Genomic DNA, 25,626 nt, shown 5'->3' on the forward strand with positions numbered 1-25,626 from the left:
TAATGCCAGCAGAGACCAGGGATAGCTGTAGGCCTCACCACCTAACTTTCCCTACTATTGTGCCAAGACAGTGGAGAAATATCAAGTTCTTTGAGACAGAGGGATGCATTCTCCGTTCCTGAGTCTGTGCTGACGCCAACGGAGGATCCATCGAGTTCCACGTCAGAATATTCAGCGGCAAACCAGCACTGATTCTGCTACCGGTGAGGGGTTAGCACCGATGGTGCATGAAACACCAGCAGAACACATAAAAACGGTGCGGGAATCGCCAGGTCCGTGATGGACACTCGCAGGGCTGACAAGCTGCATTGCGCTTAAACTATACACCCCCCGCATACACACTGATCGCGGCCGAAAAGATGGGACAGGTTGTGCTGGAACGCCCATACAGCTGATGGGTCGGCTGGAGCCAGAGGGCACCTGGGGGGTCCACCTATATGGCCCAGGGCACCAGGTTGATAGTGGGTTGTCAGCGGCATGCGCAGCCGCATGGCTGCCCTGCCAGCTGCAATAATGGTGTTGCGTACCCGTCCACCCCGATCTCACAGTCCTCCCATCCTGGCCACGCTCCACTACTCCTCCCGGCCCTGGCAGAAGACCCCGCGGCAGCGGCACGACTGTCGGCCAAGTATGGCGGTGCTGGACATTGTCCGTACGCCCTCTCTCTCAGCAGTCATCACGCCAGGTTCAAGATTGTTGAGAGCACACATGGATCGTGCAGTCAGAAACTCGGGCCATCAGAGGTGGAGAATAGCAGGTGGGCCCACTAATGAGATGTAAAAGGGGTTTCAATTACATGCGATGTGCATCGCAATTACACCGTTTTCGAGGAGGAGGAGCATCGCGATTCGGCGTCAAACTCGATTTCGGCATCGGGAGCTTTCTCCGCACGAATGCACGCCCCGATTTCAGCGTCGGCCAACGAAGAATCCTGCCCAGAGACGGTGACATAGAGCAACATAGTGCTTTGGGAGATTTCACTTTGTGCAGTTTTAGTCATCAAGTCACAAGATAAGCATTCAAGCCCTGGACTGAATACTGTAAAATGTAAAACTAGCTGATTTTTATTTGTCTTTGTTGGCTGTCAGTAGGATTAAAATAGTGTTATTCCAGTAATCACTTCTACCTAAGCCATACAATTAAAATGATTTTAGTTCAGTGATTTACATATATTTTGTAAGCTACAATAGCAACATTTAAACATCAGTTTCACTATCAGTAAACACATATCTAACTGTAGTAGTTTTGCTACATGGTTCCTTATCATCTGCACAATACCAGTCACTTGAACCACCCACCATTGACGGGATTTGTAAATCAATATGAACAGCCTTTGGTGAATCAAGACTAGAACTGTTTCTTGCAGAATTTTCAACTGAAGCCAAGGAACGTTCCACATCTGTTGATTCATTTCCACCATGCAGAAAACCACATTTATTTCTTAAATTAATTTTGGAATATTGTTCAGAATCTATTGGAGAATCCTTTTGGCAAGAAGATCCACTGGTGCTTTCTTCCACATTGCTACTGTGACTTAAATTATCAGCCTGGGATTTATCCAGAAGTATTGAAATCTTCACAGACTTAACATCATCACCAGTTGCAAAATAACTCTGCATTAAGTTTATCAGTGCTTCACTTGGCATTGAGCTATTTACAGAGCATTCAGAGTTGTTTACAAAATCATCTATCATCTCTGAACTCAAAGAAATTTGAGAAGATGACTCAGATCTTGGTGTTGAAATGTCAGTTGGTAAACTAGACAGATATTCTTGGTAAGAACTTTGAGATGAAGAAGTGCTGTCTGATAAATCGTCACATGGTATACATTTTGGTTGAATTTTGCTTCGTATCATTGGAAAATTTGCAACTGCTTCTTCAACTTTGTTTGGGCATGAAGCAAGACTGATAAATTTGCAGTCTTCCGATGGCACTCTTGAAGCTAAAACAAATTTAAAAAACATTTTAGGATCATATTTTATCCAAAGCCAAGCTATGTTCTGTTTATTTCTGAATATTCATCATGAAGACCCAATGGTTATCATTTGATAAATATGTATATTTAGTTTCAAATTAAATATGAACTAAATTATTTTGCAAACTTAAAAATAAATGTAATTATAAGTATAAATAAAGCAACAAGCTGCAAAAGTGAGAATACTAAAAGTACAAATTATACTATTAATGTGTATTCCGTGGTAAAGTCAAAATAAACTTGACATGGTCAAACATTATGTAGGAATAGTGTTGAACTAAGGTTAACAAAATCAAATTACCGTTTCCATATACTTAATGGCAATGGAATGAATGATCTTGAAATTCAACCTGCTTGGTAATCAATAACCAGCTGGCAGTGCATTAACTGCATCCACCTCTTAACGTTGACTCAGATAGCACACAACATTCATAGTGTTTAATAAATATAGTAATACAGTCTTGTAGCCAGCACTTGCCATAGTATTATTATATTTTGGGCAGCATGGTAGCACAGTGGTTAGCACAGTTGCTTCACAGCTCCAGGGTCCCAGGTTCGATTCCCAGTCTGTGCGGAGTTTGCATGTTCTCCCCATGTCTGCTTGGGTTTCCGCCGAGTGCTCTGGTTTCCTCACACAGTCCAAAGATGTGCAGATTAGGTGGATTGGCTATGCTAAATTGCCCTTAGTCCAAAAAGGTTGGGTGGGGTTACTAGGTTACGGGGATAGGCTGGAGGGTGCTCTTTCCAAGGGCCAGTGCATACTCGATAGGCAGAATGGCCTCCTTCTGCACTGTCATTCTATGATTCCCTATGATTATTTGGGTATCTTGACACCAATTAAAAAGGGAGGTTCAATACGTCTTCCGGATAAAGGAGATGCTTAGCCTCTGGCTGTTGTTGAGTAAAGTAGACAAGAGTTCTGCTTCTCCCCAAAACACCTTTAGTTCCTTTGATTGCACTCCACACAAAAACTCCACCACAACAACTTGTACCACCTGTAACCCCTTTACATAGCAGTGACTTTATTGGATACTTAACATCAAATTAATATGTAATTGGAAGATCTGTTAACCACTTCCTAACAAGCTATGCTTAAATAGCTGCACTACACATTGAAAGAACACCAGAGTTCTTTGATGCTTCCTTGGAAACTAGAATGCAGGAAGTGGACAGATGGAGGCACATTCTCTCCTTCTGAGATATTGGTTGAATTATCCGCCGTCAGGGCGCTCCATTTTGCCGTCAGCCCGGGGTTTCCTGACGGTGCGGGACTGCGCCACAGTGGGAAAACCCATTGACCAGCCGGAGAAACGGAAAATCCCGACGGTGTGCTGAATCAGAAATCTGGTGCGGCAGGATGGAGAAACCCGCCCATTGACTCAGGGTACAGTGGGAAGAGGTTGCAGAGCGTGTAAATGTCAGAGTAGCATCCAGGACATGGACACATTGTTATTAATAAGTTCATTGACCTCACAAGAACTAACTTTCTTTGCTCTAAGAGAAACAATCTCATCTTCTCTAGCATTACTGCGTAACTGAAATCTCTCATTCATGGTTTAATTCTAGCAAATTCCATCTGCACCCTATCCAAGGCTTTGCTATCCTTAAAAACAAATAAAATGTGCTTGCTGTCAACAGCCATGGTGAATGGCACAGTCGGAAGAGATGTTGCATATGATTCTTTCACACCGAGTCTTTTTCATTTTTAATTTCTGTAATTTTCATATTTGTACCCCTTGGTGATGCTGAAATGTATATACATACGCTTCGAGCAACAAGGCCCAGTGCAGGATTTGGGGTGAGGTTATTGGGGCAGAGGCTTATGGTCGGTATGATCAAGAAGTGGCGCCCATAGATGTATTGATGAAATCTTTTCACTGTATATATCACGGGCGACCTTTCTTTAATTGGTGGGACAGCGCTGCTTCGAGGCCACATGGGGAGGCATTGCACATGAGGACGAACGGTCGAAAAGGATCTTAATGGATCAACAGCTGGGAAGATAGCAGCTACCTCTTCAACTTCGCAAACACTTCCCCTTGTGGCGCTCCCCATGCCCACCTTTGATTCTTCTTCAATAGTCCACGAAGAGGTGCCAACAAGGTGTCCAAATTCAGGATAAACATAGAAATAGAGAAATGAAGAGCAAGAGGAGACCTTTCGGCCCTTCGAGCCCGCCCCGCCATTCATTATGATCACAGCTGATCATCCAACTCAATAGCATAATCCAGCTTTCCCCCATATCCTTTGATCTCCTTCGCCCAAAGTGCTATATCTAACTTCTTCGTGAAAATATGCAATGTTTTGGCCTGAACTCCTTCCTGTGGTAACAAAGTCCACAGGTTCACCACTTTTTGGATGAAGACTTTCTTCTCATCTCTGTCCTAGTCAACCGCACATCCTCAGACTGTGATCCCTGGTTCTGGACACAGCCACCATTGGGAACATACTTTCTGCACTTACCCTGTCTCGTCCTGTTAGAATTTTATAAGTCTCTATGAAACCCCCTTCATTCTTCTGAACTCCAATGAATACAATCCTAACCGTTTCAATCTCTCCTCATACATCAGTCCTGCCATCCCAGGAATCAGTCTGGTAAACCTTTGCTGCACTTCTAGAGTAAGAACATTCTTCCTCAGATAAGGATAGCAAAACTGCACACAATGTTCCAGGTGTGGCCTCATCAAACTCTGCATAATTGCAGCAAGATATCCATGCTCCTGTACTTGAATCCTCTCGCAATGAAGGCCAGCGTACCATTTGCTTCTTTACCGCCTGCTGTACTTCCATGCTTACCTTCAGTGACTTGTGTATGAGGACACCCAAGTCTCATTGCACATTCCCCTCTCCTAATTATGGCAATTCAGATAATAGTCTGCCTTCTAATTTTTGCTACCAAAGTGGATAACCTCACATTTCTCCAAATTATACATCATCTGCCATTCATTTGCCCACTCACTCAACTTGTCCAAATCACACTGAATGATCCACTTCACAGCTCACCCTCCCTTCCAACTTGGTGAAGTCTTCAAATTTGGAGATATTACATTTTGTTACCTCATCTAAATCATTAATATATATTGTGCATAGCTGGGATCCTAGCACCAATCCCTGTGGTACCCCACAAATCACTGCCTGCCAATTTGAAAAATACCCGTTAATTCCTACTCTTTGTTTCCTGTCTGCCAACCAATCAACATCTCTATGCACTCCTCCTAGTCCCATGCACTTTAATTTTACATGCTAATGGGCGGCACGATAGCTCATGGTTAGCACTGTTGCTTCACAGAGCCACGGTCCCAGTTCGATTCCAGGCTTGGGTCACTGTCTGTGCGGAGGCTGCATGTTCTCCCTGTGTCTGCGTGGGTTTCCTCCGGGTGATCCGATTTCCTCTCACAAGTCCCGAAAGATGTTAGGTGATTTGGACATTCTGAATTCTCCCTCTGTGCACCCAAACAGGTGCCAGAATGTGGCGAACTGGGGGCTTTTCACAGTAACTTCATTGCAGTGTGTCATAACCTGCCTGATTATACTTGCTGGGGACTAATGGCAATCCCATAATCCTTAGTGAGTATGAGCTTCCCCAATGAGGGGGGGGTGGGGGGGGGGGGGGGGTGGCAGAGAAATCATTAGCAGAGTTGCCTGCATAAATAGAGCTGGCCAGAGTGGATCCAGCTAGAGAGGAATAGCAGTAGTGGAGTACTGCAGTACTGCTGCTGTTGTACATATGTAATTGTAAATAGTTATTTCTTTCAATTCCACAAACTTCGTGGCCCTCACAAAACAGTGTTAATGTAAGCCTACTTGTGACAATAAGGATTATTATTGTATTATTATAATCCCTCATGCCGGACTACATCATAACTTTCTGAAAGTCCAAATATCACATCTACTGCCTCCCCCTTGCCAACTCTACTAGTTACATCCTCCAAGAATTCCAGTAGATTTGTCAAGCGCGATTTCCCCTTCATAAATCCATGCTGATTCTGTCCGATCCTTCCACTGTTTTTCTAAGGGCTCTGCTATAAGATCTTTGATAATGGACTCTAGAATTATTCCACTACCGATGTCAGGCTTACTAGTCTATAACTCCCTATTTCTTTCTACCTCTCTTTAAAAATATATATATATTTTATTCAAATTTTTTTCGGCCAAACAAATCAAATTTTTTTCGGCCAAACAAAACAATACAAAATGTTTTCCCTTTTTACAACAATAAAACAATATAAATAATAGTGACCGTTTTTTAACAAATAAATAAATAATATATAAACTAAATGGCAACTGCCATAACAAAATATTAACTCTCCCAAATAATAAAGTCAAACAAGCCAATATACATATCCAAGTAAAAATATCCATACAAAAACACCCGAGGACCCACCCGAGCCCCCCCCCCCCCCTCCCCCCGTGGGTTGCTGCTGCTACTGTCCCAGTTCCTTTATCGTTCTGCGAGATAGTCAATGAACGGTTGCCACCGCCTGGTGAACCCTTGAGCCGAACCTCTTAGTGCGAACTTTATCCGTTCCAGTTTTATAAACCCTGCCATGTCGTTTATCCAGGCCTCCACGCCCGAGGGTTTAGCTTCCTTCCACATTAACAATATCCTTCGCCGGGCTACTAGGGACGCAAAGGCCAAAACATCAGCCTCTCTCGCCTCCTGCACTCTCGGCTCTTCTGCAACCCCGAATATAGCCAACCCCCAGCTTGGCTCGACCCGGACCCCCACCACCTTCGAAAGCACATTTGCCACCCCCACCCAGAACCCATGCAGTGCCGAGCATGACCAAAACATGTGGGTGTGGTTCGCTGGGCTTCTCGCGCATCTCCCGCACCTATCCTCTACCCCGAAAAATTTACTGAGCCTTGCTCCGGTCATGTGCGCCCTGTGCAAGACCTTGAATTGTATCAGGCTAAGCCTGGCACACGAGGACGAAGAGTTTACCCTGCGCAGGGCATCTGCCCACAGCCCCTCTTCGATCTCTTCCCCCCGCTCTTCCCATTTTCCCTTCAGCTCATCCACCATGATCTCCCCCTCGTCTCTCATTTCCCTGTATATATCTGACACCCTACCATCCCCCACCCATGTCCCCGAAATCACTCTATCCTGAATCTCCTGCGTCGGGAGCTGCGGAAATTCCCTCACCTGTTGCCTCGCAAAAGCCCTCAATTGCATATACCGAAATGCATTCCCCTGGGGCAACCCGTATTTTTCCGTCAGCGCTCCCAGACTCGCAAACGTCCCGTCTAGGAACAGATCCCTCAGTTGCACAATCCCTGCTCTCTGCCATATTCTAAATCCCCCATCTATTCTCCCCGGGACAAACCTATAATTATTCCTTATCGGGGACCGCACCGAGGCACCCGCTATTCCCTTATGGTGTCTCCACTGCCCCCAAATTTTCAGTGTTGCCACCACCACTGGACTTGTGGTGTATTTCTTCGGGGAGAATGGCAACGGCGCCGTCGCCAATGCTTGTAGGCTGGTTCCTTTACAGGACGCCATTTCCAGTCTCTTCCACGCCGCTCCCTCCCCTTCTCCCATCCACTTACACACCATTGAGATATTGGCGGCCCAATAATAATCACTTAAGCTCGGCAGTGCCAGTCCCCCCCTATCCCTGCTACGCTGCAAAAACCCCCTCCTCACTCTCGGGGTCTTCCCAGCCCACACAAAGCTCATAACGCTCTTCTCAATTTTTTTGAAAAAAGCCCTCATAACCATCACCGTGAGGCACTGGAACACAAAAAGGAATCTCGGGAGGACTACCATTTTGACCGCCTGCACCCTACCCACCAGTGACAGGGACACCATGTCCCATCTCTTAAAATCCTTCTCTATCTGTTCCACCAATCGTGTTAAATTAAGCCTATGTAGGGTTCCCCAGCTCCTGGCTATCTGGATCCCTAAGTACCGGAAATCTCTTATTACCCTCCTCAGCGGTAAATCATCTATTCCCCTGCTCTCCTCCCCCGGATGCAGCACGAACAACTCACTCTTCCCCATATTCAATTTGTACCCCGAAAATTCCCCAAACTCCCTGAGTGTCCGCATTATCTCAGGCATCCCCTCCACTGGGTCCGCAACATACAACAATTGATCATCTGCATATAATGATACCCGGTGTTCTTCTCCCCTGAGTACTCCCCCCCACTTCCTAGAGCCCCTCAGTGCTATGGCCAGCGGCTCAATTGCCAATGCAAACGGTAACGGGGACAGGGGACACCCCTGTCTTGTCCCTCTATAAAGACGGAAGTAGTCGGACCTCTGCCTGTTCGTGATCACACTTGCCACCGGGGCCCTATATAGCAGCTGTACCCATCCAATAAACCCCTCTCCAAAACCAAATCTCCTCAACACTTCCCATAAGTAGTCCCACTCCACTCTGTCAAATGCTTTCTCAGCGTCCATCGCCACCACTATCTCCGCCTTCCCCTCCAGCGGGGGCATCATCATCACCCCTAGCAGCCTCCGTATATTCGTGTTCAGCTGTCTCCCCTTAACAAACCCAGTTTGATCCACGTGGACCACCCCCGGGACACAATCCTCTATCCTTGTCACCATCAACTTGGCCAGGAGCTTAGCATCCACGTTCAGGAGGGAAATAGGCCTGTAAGACCCGCACTGCAGCGGGTCTTTTTCCTTCTTTAAGAGTAACGCTATCATCGCCTCCGACATAGTCGGGGGCAACTTCTCCCTTTCCCTGGCCTCATTAAAGGTTCTCGTCAAAAGCGGGGCCAGTAGGTCCATGTATTTCCTATAAAATTCCACCGGGAACCCATCCGGTCCCGGGGCCTTCCCCGCCTGCATGCTCCCAATCCCCTTTACCACCTCCTCCACCTCAATCCGTCTACCTCTCTTTTTAAATACTGGAGTTACATTAGCTACCTTTCAATCTGCAGGAACTTCCAGAGTCTATTGAATCCTGGAAGATGACCACTAATGCATCCACTATTTCTAGAGCCACTTCCTTAAGTATGCTGGGATATAGATTACCAGGTACTGGGAAGTAATTAGCCTTCAATCCTATCAATTTCCCCAACAACATTTCTCTACCAATATTGATATCCTTCAGATCCTCCCTCTCACTAAACTCTGCATTTCCCAACATTTCTGTAATCTGATTTGTGTCCTCATTTATGAAGACAGAATCAAAGTATGTGTTTAATTGCTCAGCCATTTCTTTGTCCCCTATTATACATTCCCCTCTTTCTGACTGTAAGGGACCTACATTTGTCTTTACCAATCTTTTTTTCTTCGCGTACCTATATAAGATTTTGCAGTCAGTTTGTATGTTCCTGCAAGCTTACTCTCGTACTCTATTTTCCCCTTCTTAACCCCTTAGTCCTCCTTTGCTGAATTTTAAACTGCTCTCTATCCTCATACCTGTTGTTTTTCTTGGCCAATTTGTATGCTTCTTCCTTGGATCGCATACTATCTCTAATTTCCCTTGTAAGCCATGGATTGGCCACCTTTACCCATTTACTTTTGATCCAGGCAGGAATAAATAATTGTTGCAGTTCCCCCATGCTCTCCTTGAATGTTTGCCATTGCCTATCCACTGTCTTCCCTTAAGTAATGTTCCCCAATCCATCAAAGCCAACTCACGCCTCATATTATCGTAATTTTGTTTATTAAGCTTCAGGACCCCAGTTTCAGAATCAACTACGTCACTCTCCATCTTGATGAAAAATTCTATCATATTATGGCCGCTCATCCTCAAGGGATCTCGCACAACTAGATTGCCAATGAATCCGTTCTCATTAACACAGTACCCAATCAAGATAGCCTGTTCTCTATTTGGTTCCTGACACATTATTTAAGGAAGGATGTTAAAGCCCTGGAGAGAGTGCAGAGGAGATTTACTAGAATGATACCAGGAATATGGGGCAGAATTCTCCAATAATGGAGCTAAGTGTTGATGCCGTCGTAAAACTGGAGCATTTTACTTGCATCCCCACAGGGACGCAAGCACCGACGGGGAGGGCAGCCGTCACAGCAGCCCTGCGCCCAACACTGAGACTGAGGACACTGAGACCCAGGACACTAAGACCCAGAACACTGAAACCCTGGACACAGAGACCCAGAGGACGGACGCACAGAGGACGGACACACAGAGGACGGACACACAGAGGACAGGAACGCCAAACGAGACGACGCAGGAGACGCTGGACTTTGCCTCTGATGACGACCAGACTTAGACTTACCGTCACTGCTATCTCCTTCACCTTCCACCATCGCAGAGACTATTACCTTGGTTGGATAATTTAGTGGAGAGGCTCCTGGGACACTCACTGCTGAGCACCACACAGCCGCTCCGGCACAGCAGGTGGAGGTAGGAGCAGCCGAGGGGCCAGACGGTCAGAGGGCAGCCAGGCCCCAGCAACCAGCTGCCGTCCAGACAGGTTCCGGGTTCCTGGGATTTCCACACCCACCCATAGACCCGATGCAGTCATAGACCCAGGGACGAGAGATGTGGATGATGGCCGGTTTACAGCACCTGCAGACGCAGATGGAAGAGTACATCTGCGTGCAGGAGCAGGGAATGGTGCCAGTCATGCATGCCACCCAGGCCGAAACTGCATGGGTGGCGTCCGCGGTGGAGGCAATGGGGGCGATGGTGTCAGGCATGGGCCAGGTTATGCAAGGCCTGGGGCTTTCTGTGCATGCTGCTTCCGTGGCCCAGGACAGGGCTAGAGCTAGCTGCAGATTGCAGCGACGCTCCTCATTGTGGCTCAGTCTCAGCAGGCCATCGCTGAGAGCATCGGCGCCATTGCCCAGGTGCTGATCGGCATCGCACACACCCACAGGGATGGCCAATGCTCTGAGATACATGGTTGCTAACGTGCAGACCCTGGTCGATACCAGAGCGGGCCTCCTAGACTGGCAGCGCCAGGTGTCGGGGGTGCCTCGGGGGATGGCTCCGCTCGCATCCATGGAGAAGCCCAGGGGAGGAGGAGATGCTGGGGCCTGTGCTAGTGACTCCTGCAGGGGAGGTCCAGGAACACCGCGGCACCTCAGACACCCCCCTCCCCCCTACTGTCCCTGGTGCATCTGGTGGGAAGCGGGAAGGACAGGGCGGCAGCACGGCAGCTGGGACGCCCGAGGTGCAGTCTGGCCCATCCAGGCCAGGCCGTCCCAGGAAACGAGCGCCAAAGGGGCCCCTAGTCGCAGGACAAGAGTCTCAGCAGAATCATAGAATTTACAGTGCAGAAGGAGGCCATTTGGCCCACTGGGTCTGCACCGGCCCTTGGAAAGAGCACCCTACTTATGCACACAGCTCCACCCTATCCCCGTAACCTGACCTCACTTTTTTTGGACACGAAGGGCAATTTATCATGGCCAATCCACCTAACCTGCACATCTTTGGACTGTGGGAGGAAACCAGAGCATCCCGAGGAAACCCACACAGACAGGGGAGAACGTGCAGACTCTGCACAGACAGTGACACAAGTCGGGAATTGAACCTGGGACCATGGAGCTGTGAAGCATTGTGCTAACCACTAACCACTGTGCTGCCCAAAATATAATGATACTATGGAAAGTGCTGACTACAAGTCAGCCCTTCTCTCTCCACAGATGCTGTCAGACCCTACTGAGATTGACCAGTATTTACTTACTGTTTTTGTTTTTCATGAGTATGGGGAACGGGCCAGCCATCCACTAGCTCACCAATTGAAGCGGCAGGCGGCTTCCTGAGAGATTATATGAATAAAAAACCCGGGCGACAGTCTGGTTTCCACCCTGAATGAAATCAACGTGGTCTTTGAGTCCTTTTATAAACACCTCTATGACAGGAATCTCTAGCTGTGTCCGCCTGGCGACTGGGGAATCCCGCCCGAGGTCAATGGAGTTCTCCGTTCTCCGCCTCTCACTGGTGACGTTCTTGTGGCGGGCGGAAGAAGCCAGCCCAATAACTCAGAGCCCCCGGACAATACATCATGTTGCCGTGTTTGGATGGGTTGTGTTTTCTGATGGTGGAGATGGGTGGGAGGAGTTGGGGGCCCTATTGGGCCTGGAGGAAATTCTGAAGGGCGTTGGATCAATGCAGTCGGGTAAGTCCCCAGGTCCTGACGGGTTTCCTGTCGAATTTTACAAGAAGTGTGTGAGCCAGTTGGCGCTATTGAGAGTGGACATGGCTCATGATTCCTTGTCACGAGGGTCCTTGCCATCTACGTTCTCCCAGGCTTCCATATCCCTCATTTTAAAAAAGTCAAAATCCCATGGAGTGTGATACTTATGGACCCATTTCTTTCCAGAATGTCAATCCCAAATTGATAGCTAAGGTGTTGGCGCTGCCTTTGGAGCCATGTGTTCTAGAGGTGGTGGGCAGACAGGTTTCATTAAAGGCTGACAGTTATCGGCTAATGTGCAGTAACAATTGAATGCTGTCCTTTCCCCCTCTCTAGCTTCTAAACCAGAGGTGAATGTGTCTTTGGACGCGGATAAGGCATTCAACAAGGTGGAATGGGAATACCTCTTTGAGGCCTTGGGAAGTTTTGGTCTTGGACAAAAGTTCATTTCATGGATTTGGGTGCTATATACTGCCCCTATGGCCAATACATGTATCAATGTCTCAAGTTTGGGATATTTCTCATTCAGTAGGGTTACTAGGCAGGTTGCCCCCTTGTCACCACTCTTCTTAGCCCTCGCGGTTGAACCATTAGTGATAGCGCCGAGGTGCTCAGGTGGGGGATGCAGCGGGTGTGGGGAGGAGTATAGGGTGTCCCTGTATGCCGATGACCTGCTTCTGTATATTACAGACTCAATCTTCTCTATGGATGAAATAATGAAGCAAAATTCAGGAGCTTTGACTTTTTTTGGGGATACAAACTTAACCTGGAGAAGAGTAAATGCTTAACCCCCCAGGGATGAGGACTGATCTGGGGATATTACCTTTTTGTCTTGCCAGAGGTAGCTTTTGTTATCTGGGTATCCAGGTGGCCCACAATTGGCCATTACTCCTAGACTAAATTACACTCATCTGGTGAGCTGGGTGAGGTCCGACTTGCAGAAGTGGAATAACCTCCCTCTCCCCTCTGTCCTTGGCAGGCAGGATTCAGACTATAAAAATGAATATTCTCCCGAGGTTTTTATTTCTTTTTCCGTGCCTCCCGATCTTTCTCCCCAAATCCTTTTTTGCTAAGATTAATAAGTTTGGGTACTCTTTTATTGGGCAGGTAAGACTCCAAGTGTCCAAAGAACAAAGAATAAAGAAAGGTACAGCACAGGAACAGGCCCTTCGGCCCTCCAAGCCTGTGCCGACCATGCTGCACGTCTAAACTAAAATCTTCTGCATTTCCGGGGTCCGTATCCCTCTATTCCCATCCTATTCATGTATTTGTCAAGATGTCCCTTAAACGTCACTATCGTCCCTGTTTCCACCACCTCCTCCGGCAGCGAGTTCTAGGCACCCACTACCCTCTGTGTGACGAATGTGATATAAAATAGTTACTTTAGAGATATTAGTTAATGTAATGTAGAAATAAGCCACTTTGATTCTGGCAAGGAGAGACAAAGGATTTTAGACCGCATGGAAAAAAGCAGGAAGAGGTGTGTCTATGAGAGTGATGCTGCATTGATAGGGGCCGGAGAAAGGGATTGGAAGTGAGCCAATCAGAATAGATCAAACAAGTCAGGAGGGACATAGGATGACCTATGGGTGTCGAGTATGTGAAACTTGATGCCATTTGAATGTATCAGTACTGATCTCCTTGTCTGGGACATTCACTTAGTTCCCGGGGCTGCAGAGAGCAACATGTTATCTGTATCACTGTGGACTAGGTAGCTTGCAAGCTGAATAAAATAACTATTGTTATACTTGCAAATCCATACTTGCAAATCCATCTCGACTTTTATTGAGGCCAGACTGACGGATAAAGAAATTTGGGATTCAACATTTGGTGCCGAAAACCGGGATTTCTCAGGGCGATCCTGGTCCAATTGCGAAATCAGAATTAGACTGATTATGAACAGGAGGATGGGGAACGAGGGCCCTCAATGTAGAACTGGAAAATGACCGCGCATTGATTGTTCCCCTCTTCTTATCGTCTGATTAGTCTGGTCACTCGCGGTTGGCACAGAAAGACCGCCTCGACGAAATCACAGGTCAGTCTGGGGATTAGCAATTTAATTGATGGGATTTCATATTGTTGATTCGGCTTGGGTTAGGGTTTTGGGTTGATGTGACATCTCAAATGATGATTCAATTCCAAGTATAAGGGTTCAGAGGCTGATGGGACTTCAGTAATGAAGGTTCAGTCTATTATATGGGTTCAGAGGCTGATGGGACTTCAGTAATGAAGGTTCAGTCCAGTATAACTGTTTTTAAATCTGAAGATGGTTCAACTCTATGTGTGAGTGTTTTAAATATATAGTTGATTAAGCTAAAATTGTCTCCTTGGACTGTATTGGCGAAAAACGCAGTTCCGAGGACTAGTTGAGATTGTGGGGAATGCTGCATATTTGTTGAAGCAGAAGTCTCTCAAAGGGTTAACAGCAGCAGGCAACATCAAAAGACAGACAGTGCTTCTCACTCAGGCTTTGAGATAACAGCAGCAGCCTGTAGTGTAATCGGATACCTTTCCTTTGAGTCAGTGAACACCAGCAAAGTTACGTTTTGAATTAATTAAAGGAAACCAGTGGGTTTCTCCACCTCTTTGATAAAAGTTATTATTTTCGAAAGCAATTGATTGAAATTGCCAGAATCTTAAGTTTTACTTCCTTGAAATAATGTTTATCTCATTTTATCAGGAGATTAATAGAAACTTAAAGGAGGTCACGGACAGCATTTTTAAAAAAGTGTAAATCTGGAGATGATAGTTGATTTTGCCAACACTTATGTGAATGTAAAAGAAAAAAAAACTTGTTAAAAGAAAAATTGTTAAGATAAAGAAATAATTAAGTTGTAAATGTTATACAAGTTTGTGTTAAGCAAATTGTAAATTTGGTTCTGAGTTGAGATCAGAGCTAAGCTTGCAAGTTGCAGTAATTCAATTTGAATTTTCAAACATTTTTAAGTTTAAAAAAAAAAAGCGCAAGTCGAGACAGGAAAGACGCGGGTCAAACAAGAGATGAGCTACGTAGTTCAATGGCTGGCCTTGAATTGACAGAAAAAGAAAAATTCAATAATTTGGAAAAGTCAGTAAAAGTTCCGTCTGCACCCATAGCATGGTCTGCGCTCATTCCAGAACCACCAGAGTACAATAATATATACCCAGTCATTGCTCCCCAGATTCCAAATATGCCAGAAACTCAAGTCCTTTTGGATGATAGTGTGGGTCCTGATTTACCAACTTCACGACCAGAAGAGCAAAAGGAACTCTGTCCCACAAGCCCAGTTAGCTCTCGGACAAGATCTCGGACAGCGAGAGAGGGGCTTGACCCTCACCAGAAACAATTAAGCATATCACCTAAGTCTCTCCAAACTAAGGGGAAACCACAAGATTCGGGAACAAAGGAAGCTGAAACAACTTCTTTTGAAGAGAAAGAACTCCCCCTAGTGACAGGGAGAGACGTTGAAGTCTTGGAACAACCAGGGGAAATAGCTAGAGTGCCCCCTGGTGACATTCGGAGACAGTTACCGATTAGGAAGATGCGAAACCCCGACGCAGTGACTGCGGGAGCGAACCCCACGATAGACGTTTACTTCCCATGGACACCCAGTGAGATGATGGCTATTATGGCTACAATCCCAGATAGAAAAAAATCTCCTGCTGCCTTCGTGGATTCCTTGAGAACTACCATCTCAATTTATCAAGCTGATTCAAGGGACCTCTGGGCCTTAGTCCAGCAGATTTTAACCCCAGCAGAGTACCGCAATTATCTTAACCACCTGAATTATGCTAGTCATGCTGCACTTCAGCAGGCCTATGCATTAGACGACGATAGAAGGACACAGATCCTGAATGCGTTGAATAGCACATTTCAAAGGCCCATAAATCTTTCTGTTATCTTAGACCTAAAACCTAAGAAGACTGAAGAGCCAGAGGAATTTCTGGAGCGTTTTAATGAAATCTACCGGGGGCAGTCAGGCGATTTGCTGTATCAAAATGGTCAGAATTCCCCTCAATATTGTGCTATGTTAATGCATTGCCTACCACCTTCTGTGGTTACTGCTGTGAAATGTAATAACATGAATTGGACAGAGAACGACCCTTCCCAGATGGCAAGGGCAGTCAGATTTTATTGGAAGGAGGGTGTAGGCCAGGAAGGAGGCTCAGTTACAAAGGTTAAGACTGAGTATGTAATGAAAAAGGATGATCTGCGACCCCAACAAGCGGCAGAAATGTTAGTTTACCAGCTGGAGCCCCAATATTGTGACTTTGGGTAGGTGGATCAGCGAGGGGGAAGATATCAAACTCACCCAAAGGGACCCTCAGCTCCTTTTTATGGCCCACCGAACGAATCAACAGCTCTACAACCGCAGCCCCCTCTGAGGGGCCATTGGTCTACTGGAAGAAGAGGACGGGGCAGAAATAGAGGGAGCAATACATGTTTTAATTGCGGCCGTGTAGATCACTGGCAACAGGAATGCCCCTTTAAAAGACAGGCAGTAGAAGGAGATTATCCGACCCAAAGGAGAGGGTACCCACCAAGGGGAGGACAGGCGAGATACACTGACTTCTCCCAGGAAAACCCTTTCCCAACACAGGATTGACTAGCTAATTTAGCCATAAGGACTCTCCAATCGGACAGGGAACCTGTTATCTCTCTGCAGATAGGAGATCAACATCACTCATTTGTAATCGACACCGGGGCAGCCATGTCTTCTGTGCAATCAGCACTTAAATTACCATTATCCGACCACACGCAGCAATTGTCAGGGTTCCAAGGACAGGTGTGTGAGTATCCTATTTCTGAACCTGTGACAGTCACTTACGAGAATCAGTCTGCAGAGCATCAGTTTGTAGTGACTACTGGATTGGACTGTAACTTGTTGGCCCGAGATTTATTGTGTATCTTCCAGCTACAGCTAGAATGCGGAGATGAGGGGGTAACGGTTACATCATGGAGGATGAGACAACAGTGCTATATTTCTATCACCCCCCCCCCAGTGGTGGACGTTAGACGTTGAACAGTCACTGCATCACGTTACCCTGGCCTATGACAGAACTGGACGAAACAGGGAGTTGGAGGACAAATACCGGCCATTACTTGAGACCGAATGGCCAGTCAAGGTTACAGCCACAGTCACGGGAAAAGAAGGTACAGCCGATTTTGTTATAATATCACCACATTTATGGCCACAGTCAGCTTCGGTAAGCCCTCATATTACACGTCAGGTCCATGACCAGTACCATGCCAGGGATATGGGGCGAATGGTCAGGAGGGCAGTGGATCATTCGGATCCAACAGTGTACGCACTTCAAGTCATGCCGGACGGCACTACCATAAAAATATTTTGAGGTCCCTGAAACAATTAACACTCGACTGCAGCATCACAGGGGACATGATGTGTTGGAACATGTCAATCCACAGGTCTGGGCGGAATACCCATCACAAGTGGGAAAGACAAATGTTACACCTATTAAGGTGATGATTAAGGATCATGTAAAGCTACCTTCCATTCGACAATACCCCCTGAAATCTCAAGCTGCTCCATCAATAGATAAATTAATTCAAGAGCTGTTGAAACAGGGTATTTTGGTCCCTTGCCAATCAGAATGTAACACCCCCATACTTGCTGTGCCTAAACCAGCCAAACCAGACCAGTACCGATTAGTACAGGATTTACGTTCAATTAATACCATCGCACAGCCGTTACATGCTCTCGTCCCTAACCCTACCCACATACTGGCTCAAATTCCAGCTCAAGCCCGGGTCTTCGCCGTAATTGACCTTCAGCACTCTTTGCCCTCCCACTTGCGACTGAAAGTCAATATTTGTTTGCCTTCACTTACAATGGACAGCAGTATACCTGGACCCGACTGCCACAGGGGTTCGTCAATTCACCTACACTCTTCTCCAGATGTCTGCAGACCCAACTCCAGGCCTTGACATTGGAGCATGGTTCCACTCTGGTGCAGTATTTAGATGACATATTGGTGGCAAGTCCTGACGAGCCCAGTAATAGGGATGATGTGATCCAATTATTTAACCACCTATCCTCGTTGGGTTATGTTGTTTCACAAGCAAAGGTCTTGGTGGCTCAGAGAAAAGTTAAGTTCTTAGGAGTTTTACTTACAGCCACAGAAAGAAGTCTCGAACCCAGTAGGATTGAACCAATATGCCAATTCCCCGCCCCTACAATAGCCAAGGAGGTTCGTCATTGGCTGGGTATGATGAATTATTGTCGGCAGTGGATACCAAACATCGCTGTCTATACAAAGCTGCTGACGCCTTACACTAGTAAAGAGGGAAACTTTATTCTCACCACCGAGGCACTCGAGGCCTTCCGTTGCCTGAAGCAGGCCTTGCTACAAGCACCGGCCCTCGGTAGGCCCCTATACGACCGACCATTCCAGATATACTGTACTGTTCTGGAAGGATGTTCAACAGCGGTACTCACCCAGCAACATGGGGACAAGCACCGGCCCGTAGCATATTACTCTTCCAAACTCGACCCAGTGGCGTTGGGCCACCCTGTTTGCACCCAGATCTTGGCAGCGATATACAATAGTTTGCAGGCTGCTGCCAACATCACTCTCCAACAGGATATTACGGTGTATAGCTCCCACTCGGTAATCGCACTATTGGGGCAACTGCAGACTCAGCATCTTACCGCAGCTCGTCAGAATAGGTATGAGATATACCTTTTGAACAATCCACGTCTTACATTTAAATACTGTACCACTATCAATCCAGCCTGTTTTCTTAGCGGTCCCCCTGTCAATGAGGACGCGCCTGGTCACGACTGTTTAGCCTTGATTCAGGAAACTACAACAATAAGGGACGATCTGAGTGATATTCCGTTAGAACAACCTGGCATGATTATGTATGTTGATGGCAGTGCATTAGTAAGCCCCACTGGCCGGAGACTGTCCGGTTATGCAATCATAGATCAGGATGGTCTGATTCTAGAAGCGGCAGCTTTCCAGACCCCTTACTCAGCACAACAAGCCAAACTTTTTGCCCTCACCCGTGCATGTATACTTGGGGGAGATCGCCGGGTAAATATCTACACTGACTCCCGATATGCTTTCGGGGTAGTCCATGACTTCGGACAACTCTGGAAGAATAGGGGATTCCTTACCTCGGCAGGCACAGAAATATCCAACCGGGGTTTAGTTAATGACCTACTGCAGGCCCTCCTTATGCCCGCGCAGATTTCCGTTATTAAATGCGCTGCCCACACGAATGGTAAGACCCCAGTTGACGTTGGTAATGAACGAGCAGATTGTGCAGTGCGAACAGCCGCGCAAATTCAGCAAGTGATGGTGCCTATGATGTTAAGTCAGACTAAACGATCTACTATAAATATGTCTGCTTCTGACAAGTCAATGCCAACCATCCAAGACGTCATAAGGTTACAGGAGGACGCTCCTGAGAGTGATAAACAAATGTGGAAACGGTTAGGTTGTACATATGATTCTGTTTCCTCTTTATGGACCACGCCTGCACATCAGACTTGTATGTCTGATGTGCTGGCTTTATGGGTCATTGAATGTGTACACTTTGCAACTCATTGTGGGGCTCGAGGGACTAGTGATTTGTTGCTGGACACTTGGTGGCACCCTAAAATGCAGGGGTTGGCCCAAAGTATCAGTAATCGGTGTTTGATTTGTCAGCAATATAACACCGGAAAAGGTATCCCTTGTGGGATGGGGCAAACCCCGTTGCCCAGTGGTCCCTTTGAGACGCTCCAAATGGATTACATTGAGTTGGAAAGGTGTCAATGTTATAAATATGTTTTGGTCATTGTGGATGTGTTCAGCAGATGGGTCGAGGCGTATCCGACTATCGATAATAAAGCTGCTACTGTGGTTAAAGTTTTGATGAGGGAAATCATTCCCCGGTACGGTATACCAGCTCAGTTAAGTTCTGATAATGGGCCTCATTTTATTGTACAAATTAACAAGGAGTTTTGCTCCTAGTTGGGCATACGCCAGCAGTTACACTGTGCTTACAGACCGCAGGCGGCCGGGTTGGTTGAGAGACACAATCAGACCCTCAAAACTAAATTGGCTAAATTAAGAGCAGACACGGGACTGACATGGCTTAAGTTGCTCCCCGTTGCCCTCTTCCAGCTGCGGGTTACACCTGCGGGACCGGCCCGGCTCTCTCCCGCCAAGATTCTTTATGGCAGGCCTCTTAGAACTCCCTGGAGCCTGCAGGTTCCCAGACTGGTTCAGTTTCATCAGATGACTGAAGAGATGACCATCTATGTTCTAGCCCTCACGCAAGTGCTCAAGGAACTCCATGGCCAGGTCCGCGCGGCTCACCAGCCATTGCCCCCTGTACCTAGCTCACTTTCAGTCCAGCCCGGTAGTTATGTCATGGTCAAAAATTGGACTAGGAAGGGGTCGGAGCCGCGATGGGATGGGCCCTTCCAAGTTCTCCTTACCACCCCCACAGCAGTTAAAGTGGAGGGGCGAAGTGCTTGGGTCCACCTACATCACTGTAAATTGAGTCCATCTCCACTACTGTAAAAGGTCGGATACTAACCTGCCTCCCTTCTCCAATGCTATTTTACAGGTGTGGAGCATGATGGAGTGGCTACGCATCGTCTGTCTGATATTTGGCCTCACTTCGCTTGGCATGTTATTGGCGATGGACATGGAAAAGGGGAATATTATGTATCTGTGTAGCCCCAACCAATCTACAAGGATACATCACCTATGCAAAGGTGATGTTCTTCGCTGCCCCCATATACGAGGACATGGTATCGACTCATTGGAGGTCATCAAAGTTAAGGAGAATGCAGGAGTCATGAAGCAGTTGCACCGGTCCCGGCGATGGGAAGGGAACATTATATGGACATTGCCTTGTTTTTGGAATACATGTAAATTTGATTTTGGATGTGTTAAGAGTGGTACAATAAAGGTAAAATCAGGCTGTCAGAAGAGCGTAGGAAGAGGCTATGAGAAAGTGAAAGGGACTAGAGAGGATAGGGCGTATGAGAAGGGAAGTACAGCTAGAACATAGGTTACCGGGAGATACACTTAAGTTAGTTAAAGGCCAAGCTGAGGAAAACCCGGGTAGTAAACCTTGGGAGCCCTCGGGGCAATAACCAAGGAGTTGTCTCAGCTACGGTTGTTTGCAATGCAGAACCGGTATGCTCTTGACTATCTTCTGGCCCGTGAGGGTGGGGTATGCGCCATAGTGCAGGGCAAGTGTATCATGGGAGTTTAGGACTTGACCGCTAACATCACTAAATTTATGGATCGCATACGGGATCACATAGACGCGATGCAGGATCCTGGCTCTTGGGGTAACTGGGGATTTGGAGGTTGGAAGGACTGGTTGATAAATATGGTCATGTATTTAGTGGTGGCTATCGGCTGCATCTTTGTGGCCCAGCCATCCTTAAATGTGTGATGGGTAGAATGCGGGGTGCACTGGAACAGATCAACGCCCCTAAAATCTTAGCTGTCAAAATTCATGAGGGTGCAGCAGATGAAGGGGGGCTACGCCAGGAATTGGAAATGCAGTGACAGATCTTTTTAGATGAGGAACCGTAGCTATGGATTGGATAGTTCGGTTATCGTGGAATGATAAAAGGAGGGAATGACGAATGTGATATAAAATAGTTACTTTAGAGATATTAGTTAATGTAATGTAGAAATAAGCCACTTTGATTCTGACAAGTAGAGACAAAGGATTTTAGAACGCATGGAAAAAAGCAGGAAGAGGTGTGTCTATGAGAGTGATGCTGCATTGATAGGGGCCGGAGAAAGGGATTGGAAGTGAGCCAATCAGAATAGATCAAACAAGTCAGGAGGGACATAGGATGACCTATGGGTGTCGAGTATGTGAAACTTGATGCCATTTGAATGTATCAGTACTGATCTCTTTGTCTGGGACATTCACTTAGTTCCCGGGGCTGCAGAGAGCAACATGTTATCTGTATCACTGTGGACTAGGTAGCTTGCAAGCTGAATAAAATAACTATTGTTATACTTGCAAATCCATCTCGACTTTTATTGAGGCCAGACTGACGGATAAAGAAATTTGGGATTCAACATGTGTAAACAACTTGCCTCGTACATCTCCTCTAAAACTTGCCCCTCGCACCTTAAACCGATGCCCCCTATTAATTGACCCCTCTTCCTGTGGGGCTTTCATTCAGAGGGACGGGCAGGCAGGGAGTTGGCATTACCCAAATTACTTGCTTACTATATGACCACTATCAAAGATGTTAACTGACTCAAGAAGGTATTGGGATGTTTTGGGGTGCCTGGGCCATGTGGGGACAGATGGAGGCAAGCTCCTGTAAGGGGCTCTAAACCAAGGGCTTTGGCAACGGCCTCGCTTCCCTTCTCTCTGATGAAATTCTCCTTGAATCCGGTGGTGGTGTCCGTACTTAAAATATGGCGGCAATTTAGGCAGCATGACCAATTGGGATCCATGCCATTGATGGCCCCTATCTGTGGCAACCGCTTATTTGCTCCGTTGGGCTTAGATGCAATGTTTAGGTCACGGGAGAGGAAGGGCATTGGGGTTTTTATGGATGTTTTGGGGGAAAGACAGTTTGCTAGTTTTGGAATTTTATCGACCAGGTTTCAACTCTTGGGGACAAATTTGTTCTGTTACCTCCAGGTGCGTGATTTTGTTTGAAATACTTTTCCCATATTCCCCTTGGGTCCACAGCCCTCCTTGTTGAGTAGGATCCTATCATTTGCAGTGACTGATGGGGGGGAGCATTTCCAACATCCATTGGTAAATCCTATCAACGGAGATGGCCCGGCTAGACGAGGTACGGGAAATATAGGAGGGAAAACTGGGACCTATTATAGATGAAGACGTGTGGTGTGAGGCCCTTTGTAAGGTGAACTCCATGTCCTCCTGTGCATGACTTAGTCTAATCCAGCTTAAGTTAATACATAGGGCTCTACCATGCGGTTTAAGTATAGTCTCGTCTTCACTTTGAACTCAGTAGAAATTTAAGCTACACGTCTCGGGTGCGAAATGAAATCTTTTATTGTGTCTATTGATTAGAATTGAGAGTTTGAAATCTTCTTGTGGTTACAAATCAAATGTTCTCAGTAAAGCCTCTGCCAGCAGAAGACTTTAAGAGACATAATTAACTTAATGGTTTACAAACAAATTGAACTTTCAAAATACAGTCATGGTTTCTTGCTCAAAGCAAATCAGCCTGCGCAGAATTTAGAGTTAGAGTAGAAATATGAAAATACGAAATAAGGATAGCGAGTAGTTAGGTAAATAGTATACAGTAATCCTGGAATAAAAATGGCTGCCCGGACCTCTATCTTTAAGGAAAATGTTATCAATCTGAAACCCCTGTGTCATACTGACTGGTTTGGGTGAGTTTCAACTAAATTTAATTGGATGGTTAGTTGCCAATCCTCAATGTGCAACATATACGTGAATATGTTGCGTCTTTGGGTACTTTTTATGTGTTGGAATGTAACTTCCACTTTTTAGCAAGTTTGCTATTCGCTGACTGTTATACTATTCATATTTTGAACAATGGCAGATTCATGTTCGCCATGGTGCTTATTTTGACCTTGATCAGATTGTGGTACTGTTCAATACTTTTAATGAAACTAATTTGAACTTCTGCAATTCTGTTCATTAGAACAATGTACAGTTTAGAATATCAATTTAACCTTTCAGTAGAAATGTTGCATTTGTCTCTAACTAGCCTGTAAATGTTTCAAATTCTGTGTTTCTGTTACTGCAAGCTGTGTGTTTTTGTAATCTAAGGTTATGTTTGCAGTCTTATGATGAAATCCATTTTAAAATGGGTTTCAAACTAGGCTTTAGCATTTACATCAAAATGGCTAAATCAATGATCATTTTACCTATCAGAAATAGCTGGTTCCCTTCAATCACCTAACTAAAACTAGATTGAGCAGTTTCTTTGTGGGGATGGAAGACAAATGTGAGCTGTGTTCTTTGGGACCTGCTAATCACGCCATATTTGATCATGCCCCAAGATGGTAAGCTTTTGGGTCTCCTTCTTTAGCACTATGTCAGTGATACTTAAGTGCCATAAATGGTACTTTCCACTTATTAACCCAAGCCTATTGTCCAAGTCTTGCTGTATGCAGACACAAACTGCTTGAGGTGTTGCAAATTGAATGTTGTGCAGTCATCAGTGAACATTCTCATTTTTGACCTGATGTTGGAGGGAAAGTTATTGATGAAGCAGCTCAACTAGTTGGATCCAGGACACCTGTATCTTGAGAAACTCATGCAGCACTATTCTTTGCCCTAAAATGATTTGCCTCCAACAACCTCAGCCATCTTCTTTTGTGTTAGATATAACTCCAACTCGTGGAGAGTTTTGCACTGATTCCCACTAAGTTCACATTTTTGTGGGCTTCTTGATGCCACATTTGGACAAATGCTGCGTGGATGTCAGGTTAAGTCAATCTTGCCTCATTTCTTGTAACAAAGCAGCATAGAGATATCACTTAAAAAGGCTTTGGGTTTCATAGAATCTCCTATTCAGCATGTCCTGCTGTCCACTCTGAAAGAAAGTTAATTTTATTTCCTATTTATCTTTAGAAGGATCACTTAATAGCCATTATGCAAAATGCCAGTGACATTTAACTGGAATATGGAATACATAATTGGAAATCAAGCTAACAACCTGTCTCTATCAAAATCCTAATTTTCTATCTTATGTTGCCACAATTCATATGCTCATATTTCACCATAATGATGGGAATTCTACTAATTAGGACCAGCAGCTTGGCAGGTTCAGCAGCGCCAAGGATAAAGGTAGCTACAGCTGATGTTGCTGGGAGGAGGCTTCAAAGGCCTGGAGAAGTCTTTTATAATGAGTCAGGCAGGTAAGCCCTGGCAATTGGAAGGCTGAACCCTCAAAGGATGACGTTGGAACCACAGAGATGGCCATTGTCACTAATGGGCCCTCTGTGGAACATGAGACGTGGGAAGGAAAATTGCCCCCACATCACCACCGGAAAGCTGCTGGGTGGCAGCGCTGATATACAGGGTAGTAAAGGCTGGTAAAATGTTGATGGGGGCATGAAATGGCCTTTAATAGGCTCATGAATTACCTTCAAAGGCCAGTCAATGAGTGATGAGTTGCTGCTATTACTGCATGTATCCCATGGTCGTAGGAAGATGTTTGGCTGCCTTCCCAACATCTACTGCTGCCATTTTACCAGTCTTACCTGGGACTTCTCTAGAGGGCTGGTAAAACCCTGGTCTGTGTATTGTTTCAAATAGAGACATTTGAAAGATCATGTATTTGAGCAACAATGTAAACAATTAATCTGACTATAGAGCAATAGAGAATGGGCTATTTCAATTTTATTTGGGTTAAAGTCTGGAAGCAGAAGAAATAATCCACAAATTTATCTGTAGCTTATTCTGCTGCTGTAGGTGCAATGGACTGAGGCATTCACTCACCCCAAATTGTACCATGAACAGTTCCCAGTCTTTCTTGCATTAAAATATATCTGCAGGGAACTGCAGTACATATATTGAGATGCCCTTCTCAGGTGAAGGATTGGAAGCTAGTTGTTTTGCGCAGTTTTTAGCAGAGCCCAAAATT

The 25,626-nt window shown here is 45.9% G+C and overlaps 1 protein-coding gene across 2 annotated transcripts in view; it reads right to left on the reverse strand.

Moving 5' to 3' along the window:
- Positions 1–1,107: 1,107 nt before the first annotated feature.
- Positions 1,108–25,626, reverse strand: part of LOC140427288 (uncharacterized) — a 442,867-nt gene continuing 418,348 nt past the window's right edge. For both annotated transcript variants that reach the window (XM_072512862.1, XM_072512863.1), the window contains one exon: positions 1,108–1,942. In XM_072512862.1, coding sequence (XP_072368963.1) covers positions 1,197–1,942 — 746 coding nt within the window. In that variant the 3' untranslated portion in view covers positions 1,108–1,196. The remainder of the gene's footprint in view (positions 1,943–25,626) is intronic.

Source organism: Scyliorhinus torazame, chromosome 7, assembly GCF_047496885.1.
Source record: "Scyliorhinus torazame isolate Kashiwa2021f chromosome 7, sScyTor2.1, whole genome shotgun sequence".
Lineage (NCBI taxonomy): Eukaryota > Metazoa > Chordata > Chondrichthyes > Carcharhiniformes > Scyliorhinidae > Scyliorhinus > Scyliorhinus torazame.